General features: G+C 46.9%; 1 protein-coding gene across 21 annotated transcripts in view; it reads left to right on the top strand.

Moving 5' to 3' along the window:
* RBFOX2 (RNA binding fox-1 homolog 2) overlaps nt 1-12,481 on the top strand; it is a 283,206-nt gene extending 270,725 nt beyond the window's left edge. For 11 of the 21 annotated variants that reach the window (XM_078076546.1, XM_078076544.1, XM_078076547.1 and 8 more), the window contains 4 exons: nt 1,471-1,547; nt 4,934-5,022; nt 5,327-5,399; nt 6,958-12,481. In XM_078076546.1, coding sequence (XP_077932672.1) covers nt 1,471-1,547; nt 4,934-5,022; nt 5,327-5,399; nt 6,958-7,012 — 294 coding nt within the window. In that variant the 3' untranslated portion in view covers nt 7,013-12,481. Of the gene's footprint in view, nt 1-1,268; nt 1,301-1,470; nt 1,548-4,933; nt 5,023-5,326; nt 5,400-6,957 lie in introns of those variants that run through there. The other 10 variants (XM_078076551.1, XM_078076550.1, XM_078076548.1 and 7 more) reach the window with 3 other exon arrangements.
* Nucleotides 12,482-12,966: the final 485 nt, after the last annotated feature.

Below are 12,966 nucleotides of genomic sequence, written 5' to 3'. Positions count from 1 at the left end.
AAGACCTTTTCATATCTACTTTTCAAAGAAGATAGGTCACTGTCAAGAATAGTAGCAATATTCTCATTATTACAAGCGTTTGTGTTCACGTCTGTATTTACTCACATTTAATCAGGGGTGCCATATTGCCACAGAAGAACAGTCTCCTATGAGCCGCTCCTGCAGGGTCCATCTAGGGCGATGGCTCTCGGCTGGAGTGGGAAGGAGGCAAGAGAAGGGAGGGGGTTAGAACCGGGCAGGGACAAATAAAGTGACAACATTCAACCCAAGCTCCTTGGGCTAGATCCTGCTCCCTGTAGTGATTTTAAGCACCACACCTGCCTTTCTCTCCACCCACCCACCCCTACTCCCCTCGCTCTATAAATCTGTACACCACGTGCAGGGAACAAGCTCTCATTTTGTCTGCTGGTCTTGAAATACACACTCTTCTCAGTGTCACATAATGTAACTGTCTTCCAGGTAGAAAGAAGGTGTCTTGACATCACATGCTCACGAAAGTCCTGTTTTAATGTAAATCTAAAACAAAAATATAATAAAATTAATGGCTAGGTTAAAATCAAGACAAGGGGAATGTCTACCCGTATGAGATCATGCTAATAGATAATGCAGATAAAGGTCAGATACGGGAGAGGTGGATATGTAGAGCCCTTCCATCTTGTTCTGGTTAAAACAGAACTGTTTTAGAAAAGTCCTGTGGTCAATGTGGCAACATTATAAAGTTAATTAAATGATAAAATCGATTCAGAGTGGAGTAGAGAATCCCTAGCAGGTGTTGATGGATCCTGGACAGCTGAGACTTGAACAACAAAAGGATCTTAAAGGTAACCACGCTTTCCTGGGAAAGAGCTGAAAGTTGAAGGCAGGGATGTGTCATGGATATGTGAAAAGATAGTCTGCTTAAGCCCAGGAACTACGTCCGAAGAACCCTGGGTCAGAATGGATGGGTGCTGCCCGAAGGCCAGCACCCAAGCTCGCTCCGCGGGTCAGGACTGAACCTCGCTAGCAGGGTCAGGAAGGGTGCATAGGGCAGTGATGGAGTGTTGGGCTGCCCCTGTTGGGGACACTCCGGAGGCATTCACAGTGAGTTACAAAGGAATAAGAGAGTAATCCTTTTAAAGGGGCACGCGTGTATTTGGACCAGGCTCAACCATGCCAAATGTGTCCAGCCATCAGGGTTCCAGAAAGCAGTCCGTGTGTGCCCTCCTACACTAGGGTGTGCTGTGGCCATGCTAATCCCCATTTTTTGTTTTATTTCAAATCACACACAGATAGAGTCTGCAAACTGCTTCAGATCCAACAGGTCTGATTGTGTGTAAATACATATGTCCTTTTTAATTTTTATTCTTAATGGTTGCTTCAGTTTTGCATCAGTGCATGGTTAAAAGCAATACACATCAGCTATTTCATGACTTCATATCTCCAAATGAATTATTTCTCCTCTTTTTTTTTTTTGTTTGTTTGTTTGTGCAGTCAGCTGAAGACACGTTAACATCTCACTCTAAATCTCTCAGTGGAGTCTCTGTTCCCTTCTCTGATATAACAGATGGGTTACTGCTTGTTATAATTATTAACATTGTGGTGTGGGCCAGGGCGAGGGGGGGCGACCTTGACTATTACCTTGGGCTGGGGAGGGCCAGTTGTTAGGGTCTGGAATGTTAACTCGAGTGGTGACTGACTGTCTCCGTAATAGCAGGGTTGTCGTGGCTGCACGCTCTAGTAATTGAGGCTGTGTACTTCACCGAGCTTGTGGTAGAGCCGAGGGCGAACCGCTGTCCCAAGAGAATGCTGGGATAGATAGAGTTAGCCAATACGAGTCTGAACGTGGTGATTTTGCTGGTTGTTTTAGCTCCAGATGTTGGCATGCTTAGTTTTTAATGTGATTAATCAATGTGGCGCCATTACCCCCCCCCCCACGCCTGAACCCTGTCTCTCCTACTCCCTTCCCCACCCTTGTTCTTTTTGAAAAACTTAAGAAACAGTAATGAAAACCTTGGTGTTTCAAACTGCACTTTGTTCTCATGTTCTAGAAAAGATTTCAGACTTGCTAGTCGAGGTGAAAGTTGAGAAAACAATTTCTCGGCCTGGAAGCTTGATGCACTCCGAAATCGGAGTAGATTAATAAATACATCTGAATTTTCTTTGTCTTACAGTTTTTGATATATTTTGTTTGAAGCAGCAGCAGAAATGCTTTGGTAAGACTCCATCTGAGAGAAGTAAATCAATGATATACAATTTAACTTTCCTAATTGGGGGATAGTCACCGATGAATGACCAGATTAGTTTATTGGAATATTATCTGTCCATCCTAAACATAGCCCCCCACCTTAAAGGACCTCTCTGTAGCACCATTGTAAAGTCATTAGGAGAGTAGTCGCTGAAATATTATCAGCTTAAAAAAAATTAGTGTAGTTTTTCTTAATGCTGATATTCTTCTCAAGCCTTTTGTTGGCAACAAAATATTTGTATCCCTGTCCCATTTTCCTGAATTTAAATAGCAAAGAACCTCATCAAATTCATACTCCAAAGTCTGAGTCCACTTATAATAGAAGGAAACTGCTACAGAGAGAGTCTTCTCGTCTCCTTCTGGTTTGGAAGGAAACTTCTTTCCCACAGTCTGATCCATTTTGAATTGTTTTGGTTAACAATAACATTACCCCCAAACCATTGCAGTTCTGATGGCTTCTTACAGGCTGAGGAAGGGGAGGGGAAGTGGTCCTATCAGTAACCTCATTCAGAACCTCTTTTTACAGCATTAGTGCACTACCGCTCAAAGCTATGATTTGATAGGATCCCCAGTGTCTCTGACTTTACTGAGACTTTCTGAGAGTCAGGTCAGTACTTTTGAGCCTCAGAATCCCTTAATGGGAATGTATACTCTGCCCCATGGCATAGAACTTCAGTTTTTAAATGTTTTGCTCAGGTCAACATAAATTGGGCTTTAACTGCTTCTATTACCTTGACTTTTTAAATTTTTAAAGATTATTTTGGTGTTTGAAGGAATGCTAAGGAGACGAACCACATACTGCTTGTTTACCGCATTATCCTTGTTTACAAAGAAGTTTTACTAAAATCAGCCCTGCTATAAACTTCACACCAGCAAACTTCAGTTCTAAACTTAATGGAATCATCTGTAGTTATAATGAAAAATTGAGCCTTTAAAGGTTCATTTAAAGCTTAAAATCTCAACTATAAAGATTAACCTGTTGCTTTAACAAATGTTTTTCCTCAAAAGGAGTAAGGTAAAGAGACCCTTTAGTTTATGTATAATGCGTATATGTGTAGGTAGATGCAGTTACACGCACAGATACGGCAGGGTATGGGATGCAGCCTGCGATGTGTAGCTTTGCCCAGACCAGCCTGGCCTGCCCGTTCCTGTAGACCTGGCCAGATGTCACAGCGAACGTGTTGATCACACACAGCCCCGAGGGTGCTTCCTGCCATGTTTCTGTCCTCTACCATTTCATTGTCAGTGTTGGGTGATATTAATTAGAATCTTCTGATGTATATAGATATCTGTGGAAGAATTTGTGATTAAGAAAGAAATGTTTGCTTTTCTGAGTGATTCACTTGAAGAACAAAGAGGAATAGTGCATGACTACTGAAATTCAATCAGGGATACTTTCAGTGTACATTTGAAGCTACTTTGGATGGCTTCAAGCAGCATACATTTAGAGAGCAGGAGTAAATGTTCCTCCATAATGCAGTGTGTTCACTTGGAGAAAGAATAAATGAAATGGTGCCTAAGTGCACCAGCTGAACATAGTTATATCTGATAGGGAGAAGATAGTAATAAAAATTCACTCCTGAATTAGGTTTAGGTGAAATAGATGAATTCTTGAAGGTTAAAGAAGAGGAAAACATAGGGCTCGCCACTTTTTAAAATAGCCTGTCTCATGTGGCACTTACTGTTGTGTTTATCTTCGAAATGCTTAATGGGAAGTACATGTGGTTCACCCTGACAGTGAAAACCTTTGGGGTATTTGGTTCCCCTAAACTGAGGGGAAGAAACAGGATGTGGGAGTCTGAAAGTCTCCAGGACTGAGAGGATATTGGGCCCATTGGCAGAAGAGCTCCAGAGCCTGCTACGAGATTGGAGTGGAAGAATCTCCGAATCTTTTGGGAGAGGAGAATAAATGCAGTTAAATGCCCAGGGCATGGAGGGAGGGCTTCCTCACCTAGGTGAGTCCCACCGCAGGGTCCTGGGCCGTTTGTAATGTGATTTGTCTGAGTCTGAAATGTAGATCAGAACTGGCAGGTTTTTGCTCTGAAGGGCCAAGTGGTAAATATTTTCGGCTTTGGAGGCCAGACGGTCTCTTCACACCTGCTTCCAAAAGCAGGTGGCAAGCTGCGTCAGCTCACAGATTGAAGTTTGCCAACCCCTGATCTACACTGGGTTTTCCTTCTAAATGTTGCCTGGTTATCTTAGCCTCTTGGCAAACGTGCGAGGCCTGATGGAGCACAGCACTATAGAGGACCTTTCCATTACATACTGTCCGTAGTCTCAGCAGTAGATCCATCTGAGAATCTGAAGTTAACACATACAAATTTAGTATGTTCTAGTTCTATAATTTACATTCCCCGTCAGGTAAAGTTCTCCCAACTCCCTGCAGATACTTGCCCTGTGAAGTAAGACAGATCTGAAATCCTATCTTCGTTTCTTAAATCTGAGAACAGGTCCTACTGAGAGAGTTGTACTTTTGTTACTGTCCCACACTGGAGAGCACATCCCTGCACTGGGTGGAGCTTCATTCTGTGCCAGAGGAACGATAACATGCAGACCAAGGCAGTTTGAAACATTCTTCCCCCACGTGTGTGTCTGTGTTTGTGTCTGTCCCCGTGTCATCGTGCGCGTACGTCTGCGTGTGGGTGGGTGTGTGTGCGGCCGGCCCTGGGGGGGAGGTATCTGTAAAGTCAGTTCTCTTCTCTCCTGTAGGGCGGATACGCAGCCTACAGATACGCACAGCCCGCTACCGCAACCGCGGCCACAGCCGCCGCCGCCGCCGCCGCGGCCTACAGCGACGGGTACGTGCCGCCCGCCGCCCCCCTGGCCCCGCCGGCTGGCCCCCGGCCCGCTCCCGCTTGGTCTCCTTGTCCCTTTCTGGCTGTGACCCCGCTCTCCCTCTTCCTCGTCCCCAGCTCCTTTCTCTCCCGCTATAGAGAGGTCCTTGAGAATTTTTCGGAGTTACTGCATTTGGGAGGAGAGAGAGAAAGTTCCCCAGTAACGTTCCAAGACCAAGTTACCCACAAGTCTTCAGCGCAGTAAACCCTGTCATTCTGGTAGCGCACAGCCTTGGCCTGCTCTCCCTGATTGTATTTCCTCTTTCAGTTACGGCAGGGTGTACACAGCCGACCCGTACCACGCCCTTGCCCCTGCCGCTAGCTACGGAGTTGGCGCTGTGGTGAGTATGGCGTGTGCCCTTTTTCTTCTTAACCACTTTACTCCTTTTAACTTTTGCCTACAGATTCCAAAAGATCTAGAGAAGTAACAAATTCAGCCCCTCTTCCATTGCCAAAGTCCTGAAGCCACAGAAGACTGTCTGGAAAGTTCACATCAGCTTCTTTATCTGTGTGTTGTAGTGTGAGCCACTTGACCTGGTTAAGGGCAGGGAGGAATGAGCAGTGACAGTCTGCCCTGAGTAACGGCATCGTGTGGGAGAGAAAGAAGGGAGCAGGTCGACGTTTTATATTGGCTCAGCTGTTGGATAGATGCCTGTGGCTTGGTTTAATCGATAGGTGTTAGCGAAGACGTAGGGGCATGAGACTCTCCAGCTTTCACAGTAAGCTTTTCAAAAAACGGACATTAGTTTCAGATGCAGATACCAAAGGCTGTCCCTGCCATTCCCGAGCCTTCTGGCAGGTGGTGCTGGAAATCACCAAGCGAATGCCTTACAGTAACATTCATGGCAAAATAGGTATTTTCCTGGAAGTGTAGGAAAAGTCCATTGAGCTCATCTAGAAGAACTCCCCAGCCCCAGCCCCCTCCAACCAAACTGGAATCCTCACGGCAGTATTTCTTTGTTGGCCTGGATGCCTCCGGGCTGCAGCAGAGACGGGCTGTTCCACAGCAACATCTCTAATGTTCTCAGCCGGGCAGCAGCCTGGGAATGTGGACAGAGGTGTCGGACGGGGCGGCAGAGTGATAAATGAAATTTGACTGAGAGGAATATGAGAGAGCCTGTCATTTCTCACACTCAGTTTCTACTGATATGAAGATTTGTGGGAGGAAGTAGCAGGGTCCTAAGGGAATGTAGGTGTGGAATTGAGGTAGAGACAGACAAAATAAAGACAGTGATGGAAATTCCTGAGATTTTATGTGCCAAAAAGATACAAGTCCCATCCTGAAGAAGCAAAGAAAGAACAAAGCCCGGTTAAAACTCCAGAGAGATAGATAGAAATAAATTCATGTATGTCCACAAGCAGCCTAGTTGGCATATATTCTAGATTAGAGAGGAGCTAGACTTGAGGAGTTGAAAGGTTGACTCCGGTTTAAATCCAGCACCATCTCAGACATGGTACGTGACAGCTAGTGGTGAGAGGAGCCTGTTCTCCACGGACAGGTGACGTGTACGAAGGTAAAATCAGCTAGCTGCTTCAGGTCACAGTTGTGATGATGTGATCAAGGTAAACAAAAACTCTCATGCTTTTAAACGTCAGATTATTTACACATCTGGTTTTAAACTGTATTGAGTTTCCCTTCTGTGCTGATTGATGTAAATAATGAAACGAAGCAGGGACAGGAGAATATCAGGTCCTCAGTAAGTGTTCTGGGCTCTGGTTTGAGCATCTTAGAGGCAGAAGTCCGTTTCCTGACTTCACTGCACTAGGTAACATCTTACCAGTTGCTTTACAGCTTCTAAAGAAGCTGTTTTTCCAAATCCCTTTTCAGGACATTTTCCTTCATTTTCAATGCTTCTCTCATCAACCTTTTAATTATTTTTATGTCTTTAATTACTGCAGGCGAGTTTATACCGAGGTGGCTACAGCCGATTTGCCCCCTACTGAAGTGACGTGAGACCCTGCAAATGGGACAGCCCCCCAGTTCATGAGGCCTGGCTATTGCAATATTTACTAGTAGAGGAACTCTATAGCAAGATGAAGAGGAAAAACAAACAAACAAACAAAAAACACAAAAAAAGAGAGAATACTTTTTTATACCTCACTATGTTCTTTGAATATGTATTTTTTCCTTTACATTTCTGCCTTTAATTCTTTTGTTCCAAAGATTGTGCATTTTTTTCTTTTTTTTTCTTTTTTTTTTTTAACTGTGGTAAAAAAAAAAAAATAATGCATTTCCATGTCTGTATGTCCGTGCTTAGCTTATTCTGTCAATCACGGAAGAGGCAGTTAATGAGGAAGGGGAGACCTTAGGAGCTGATGAATGCATGTGATCAGAAATCAGCAGACAGAGCTACCAAAGTGTATCCGGTGCTGAGTGGCTGGGGGACGAGCAGAAGTGGAGGAGGTCTGTCTGCAACAGGATATTCTTCTAGTCTTCTGAGTTTCTGGTCTTCGGCAGGCAATTCTGCTTGGCTGTGGCTGGAATCCACATGCTGATAGATGACAGGAATTTGTGCTTGCAAAGCAGGAGGATTAAAAAGACACTTTCCTCTCCTCTTCCCTCCTGTCTTCTCCATTCTTTTTACAATCATCTTACCTGCACAGCCTGAGACAGTTGGCATCGTTTTTGGAATTATAATATTAGTATTTCCAAACATGCTCTCAGACTGTGGATAATAAACACCTCATTAGGAAACCGATCTCAGAATGAACTCTGGAGTGTGAAAAAGATCATTCTTTTCTTTCCTGAGATCCTAGCATTCCTGCTGGGCTGCTTCCCTTTTCTCTGAACCACAGCTTAGCTCATCTGTCCTTCTATGAACTCCCTGCTCCCAAGTCCTCAAGAGTCAGGAATTTAGGACCCAGGGACAGGAGAATAAATAGCCAGCAACCAGATCTCCCGGCTTGAGGGTTTAGAAGTACAAAGTGTTGGGAGCCAGTAAAGAGGGTAAGGAAGAGAAAAGGGATATCAGATGATGTCTGGCAGGACTCTGATATTCCTGTGCTTTTCTCTTGCATCAGGAGGTCAGTACAAGGTATGAAACATATGGAGAGTGTTGGCAAAAGATAAAGCTCCGAGTCCCGGGGCAGCTGTCCCTGGAAGTTTGTGGTGATCGGGGCATGTGAGGGCAGGCAAAGGCACTTTGTACTAACTAGCTCCAAAGCCATAGGAATTCCCATCTTCCAGAGCATTCTGTGAGCCATTTCTGTCCATGGTCTTGAGCCCTCGTGGCCACTCCGCCCGGCTTCTCATTTTCCTCCAAAGACACCCAGCCGAGCACTCGACCGCTTGGCATACATGAACACTACAGGAGATAAAACCCAGAGCCCCTGAGGCTCCTCCCCTCCCCTGGTGGAAGGAGGGTGTGTCCTGGCAAGGATCTCACGTGTTGCCAGGAAGTCGTGTGGTGACCACAGCGGTGAGTCACTGCTATGGCTCCCTGGCTTTGATTTTATACATATTGACAAGGTAGGGGAGAAGGTGTTTCTCTTCTAGCTATTAGCTGTTAATGATAAAGGCAAGGGTCCTGCAGCATTTCCAAAATGAAGGCATTAGAAAACAGAAAAGCACGGTCTGTTTGGCTCCCTGGTCTATTCACATTGGTACTAGGGTGACCTCTCACCCAAGGGATAGCTGCTAAAGGGAGTAATTCAGAGACATGGAGCTTCTGGTTTGTTAAGGTTTGTTTTCCATTTGTTTTGTTGTTGTTTTTTCTTTTTTTTTTTACTCCTGCCTCCACACGTGTTCTTGACTGATACCTGATTCATGGCCCTGAATTAAAATGACTGACCTGACAGCATCACGCATTCTTTGTGAGCAGAGCGGTCTCTCCGGGAGGGGCTGGCCTGTTGTGTAAAACACCTGTCTTCCCCCTGTGAACCCTCTCTCTGCTGAGGACTGGGAGGAGAGGCTGTGCCTGAAACGAGGGGCACATCAGCGACGCTAGAGGCCTCGATGCAGTCTTCCCGATTCTGGGGAGGAGTGCATGGAGTGGGGGACGCCATGCTGCCCGGGGCCACTGGCCGTTCGTAAGGGTTCCCCTCCCCAAGCCAGAGTTTGGTTTGTTGCTGTTAAGACCATTTTTGTGGTATGTATGTAAATATTTTAGAGGAAGGGGTATAGGATGTGGGGCTTTCACAGTTCTAGAGAATGGGGGCAGGGAGGATTTTTTTTCTTTTTTCTTTGGCTTTTGTTTTGAGGGAGAGCTTTTACTCACTAAAGAAACAGAAATTCCATGTCATGTTCAAATAGGGGCCGTTCACAGAAAGGGCAAGCCACTGCTCAGTGGAGACAAGGCCAGATTTAACTGGTTGTGTCTGTAAGAAGGGAGGAGAGTCGGGGAATGAGTTCAGTAATTTTCTCTTCTTTTTTCCAAGAAAGACAAGGATGGTGGGCAAGGTAGAGAAGGCAGCTCCCACTGCCCTTTTAAAAGAGGCGGAAGCTCGAGCTTGGGCTGCCTTTACTGTAGTTCCGTTCAGCTGACTCCATAGGCAAGCTCTGTACGTCCTGCTGCGTTTCCAGGGAGGGTTGTCATCCGGCTTCCTCCGGCTCCCTTTTCTAAGGAAGGCTAAGCAGACTCCCGCTTTCGCTCAAGGGCCTCTGCTCTCCGAGAACTGGAGCTCTCGTGAGCACCTAGATGAGATCGTAGCGGCCTCCCCATCCCCTTTTGAACTCTGAGACTCCGTACAGCATCCTTCATCCTGAAAGCACCAGTGCTTGTCTGCTCCTGGCTCTGGTTCCCACTGGACTAAGAAACAGAGTCGGAAGAGAGTTTGGCATCTGTGGATTCGTTAGAGGATGCTGGTTGATGATTCCAAAAAAACACTGATGCTGAATCCCAGCACGTGAATGCTTTCAACAGCTTTACTGTAGCTCATGACGTGGACTTCTGTACTTAGCGTCTTACTCCTAGAAGCCGGGCTCCTTTAAGGAGACCGCTAGTGAAAACCTTTATCTCCTAACCCTTTTTCAGCCAGGAGAGCTGCCCTTAGGTCTTTTCTGGAATCCCTTGTGTTCCATGGCTCAGCTCCCACAACCCTTGGCTCAACCATTGTGACTCATCGTTTTTAAGGCTCTCAGGTTTTCCCAGACTGCCCATCACCACCATCCTCTGACAGCCACAGGTGGGATTGAGCCAATGTTATTTTTCCTTGAAAAAGAAGGGGACTGGGACTCACCTCTTCGTTTAAGGGGAGCTAGTGGAGATTATTCAATAAAAACCAGTGGTAGCAGCTTTTCCTCAAAAGTCTAACTCCTCAGGGGCTAAACTGCTCTTAACTTTGGGTTCCCGTTCCTAGCGATGTAGCAGACAAGTAGGTGAGCACCACCCCCATCACCAGTCACTTAGCTTCCAGGTGGGAGGGAGGTATAAACTCGGGATTGAAGCCGCCCTGACGATCTGCCAGAAGGGCTTCCTAACTCCCCTTCCCTCAGACAGGAGAATGGGGCCAAGCCGGGGCCCCTCTGGAAGGCACGCCAGCCAGGAAGGGGAGGGAAACTGCTCGCGCCCTTCCCTCTCACCAAGTCCAGCCTCCTCTGCTGCTTGCAACCTCTAGCACAGTAACGTTTGCAGAATTGCAGATTCCCCCCTCCCCATGATAGGAAGAAAGGGACTTTGGGGGGTGGGGAAGGGATAGCGGTGTTTTAAAAAGCCTAAGTTACCTGTTTGCACTGTTTTAAGATAGGAAAAAAGAATAGTGGGCAAGATGAACATCAGACGTAAATTTGTGTGTTTTTATTTTGTCACGCTCTTGAAAATGACCATTTGTAGCATAGACACCAGTGAGACTTGCTTCTGTTACATAAAACACTAAAATTTTTTTTCTGTTTTTGGTAATGTTATGTCCAGAAGCCTCTTCCCTCCCTTTCCCTTTCCCGGTGTACTTCCTCCATACTTGCTTTACTGATCAACCAGGCAATAGCCATCCAAGAGCTAGAGCATGAAGCAGGGCCCTTTCCAAGTAGGCTCCGGCAGTCCTAAGCCAGTGCGCGCCCCCTGGTTTAGCAAGCACAATGGAGTCCCTGGCACCTGGCTTTAAAATAAGGCTCACAGACCGGCCTACGGCAAGTTCTCCAATTCCCGAATCAGATGCACTAGGAATGAGGAGCCGAGGGCAGAGGGGATTCCTCAAGCTATCCAAGTTGGCTGTAGTAGCTGTTCTTACCCACGTTACCGGAACTGTAGCCAGTTACAGTTTACTCAGGAAAACGGTAGATCAATTCAGCCATGGTAGTGCTGGTTGGCAGGGATTGGTAACCGAGAGAACTGCTCATCAGCCAAACTCAGACCTTGCCTTTTAGGAGCCTGCCAGCGGGGGGCCCGGTGGTGCCAGAGGGCTCCCTCAGCCACACTGGCAAGCAAAAAGGGAACATCAATTCTCTTTCCTCTCCTCCTCCCCCCTACCTCCCCCCCCCCCCCGCCCTGTTAACAACATCAGATTCCCAGGGGGTCCGTGCGGTTTTGACTTTTTAAAAAGTGACTTTTGGTTTGGTTTTACTGGGGACTGATAAGTGCTTTAAGCAAGTCTACACCCCATTGAGACTCCCAGCTTAGCCGTTTTCTGGTATTTTTCTGTTCACAGTATTTTCGTGTGTGTGTGCTGTGTTCTGGCAGCTGACTCGGGCTGTATTATCTATCGAAGAGTGATGAATTGATCCTCTTTTTTCCCTAAGGGATATGAATTGTTTTTTTTTCTTGTGTTATAATTCTGCTTGTGAATAGCTGGAGCAAACCTGGGGCCTGACACACGTAAGCTAGGGTTGCAAAGTGCTGACAGGGCCGGTGGGGTTGACTTGTCCCTGACAGGCTGACCTACCTGCGTCTCTGAGCTTTTCAGCCCAAATCTTTGCAAGGCTAAAAATGCCACAGAACCTCTCCTCTCCTCCCCACTCCCCGTGGCAGGGACTGGACCATCCCAACATGCGACATGCAGCTTCTCCGGCCCCCTCCCATTGCCATGGCAAAACAGGTACCTTTGGGGCATGGGGGCATCACATGGGATGCTTGTATAATTGACCACCTCGCCTTCTCTCCCCACCCCCACCCCCAGAGTCACTTCCTAGGACACCCGAGCTGCTTGCCCAGGGTCCTGTTTCCCTGCGAACTCCAGAGAAGCACGCCCGGGCTTTCTGACAGCCTCTAACTCCCTCCCCTTCTTGTTAAGAATCCTATTGTATAGTAGCTTTCAGACCATACAGTATTCATTGGGTTACTCCTATTATTATCAAGTAGCTGGAATTGTGAAGGTCGGAGTAGTTAGATCTTTAGCTTTTATTCCTTATTTTTTTGTATTACTATCCATGTGTATAAATTATTGATCATGTTGCTGGCTTTTATAAACTCCAAGCGAAGGAGGAGCGCCGCCTCTGCCTTTGCAAACGGTAATGAAGCACTGTTTTTAAATAAAAGAGAGAAACACCGTTCTTTGGCCTGTGTGTGTTGATGGGGGGTCCCTCTTGCCTCCTCCTGAGGCTCAAAACCTGCACCTTGGATTTGACTTCTAAAGATGGAGGAAGGAGGAGGCAAAGCGCAACACTTGCTAAATGGAGGGCACTCAAGGTCACGCTGAGCCGTGGGGTAAACGAGGCCAAAGGCTGGCGCCATGGGAGAGCCTCTCCCTGGATTCCTCCAGGCTTGGCAGAAGCTGGTTTTTGTGCCTCTGCTGCTGACCTCCTTTCAGCCTTCGTGCTCTCCTGGACTCCGAGCCGCCCCCCTCCCCATCCAGCCACTTGACCTTCCTGCCTCGCTGCCCCTGTCACTGTGTACCCCGGCTCCTGGCCGCCCAGGCTTTGTGCTCCTAACTGTGGGGTCCTGCTGGCCCTTCTGTGCATGCCTTCTAACCTACCCCCTGCAGTGGTTTCCCTGCCAGTGACCACCCACCCCCCCCCCGACAAGTTCCAGAACTCTC

This window comes from Halichoerus grypus, chromosome 6 (genome assembly GCF_964656455.1).
Source record: "Halichoerus grypus chromosome 6, mHalGry1.hap1.1, whole genome shotgun sequence".
In the NCBI taxonomy this organism is placed as follows: domain Eukaryota; kingdom Metazoa; phylum Chordata; class Mammalia; order Carnivora; family Phocidae; genus Halichoerus; species Halichoerus grypus.
The sequence above is the reverse complement of the archived record's forward strand: the minus strand, read 5'-3'. Positions and strand labels throughout refer to the sequence as shown.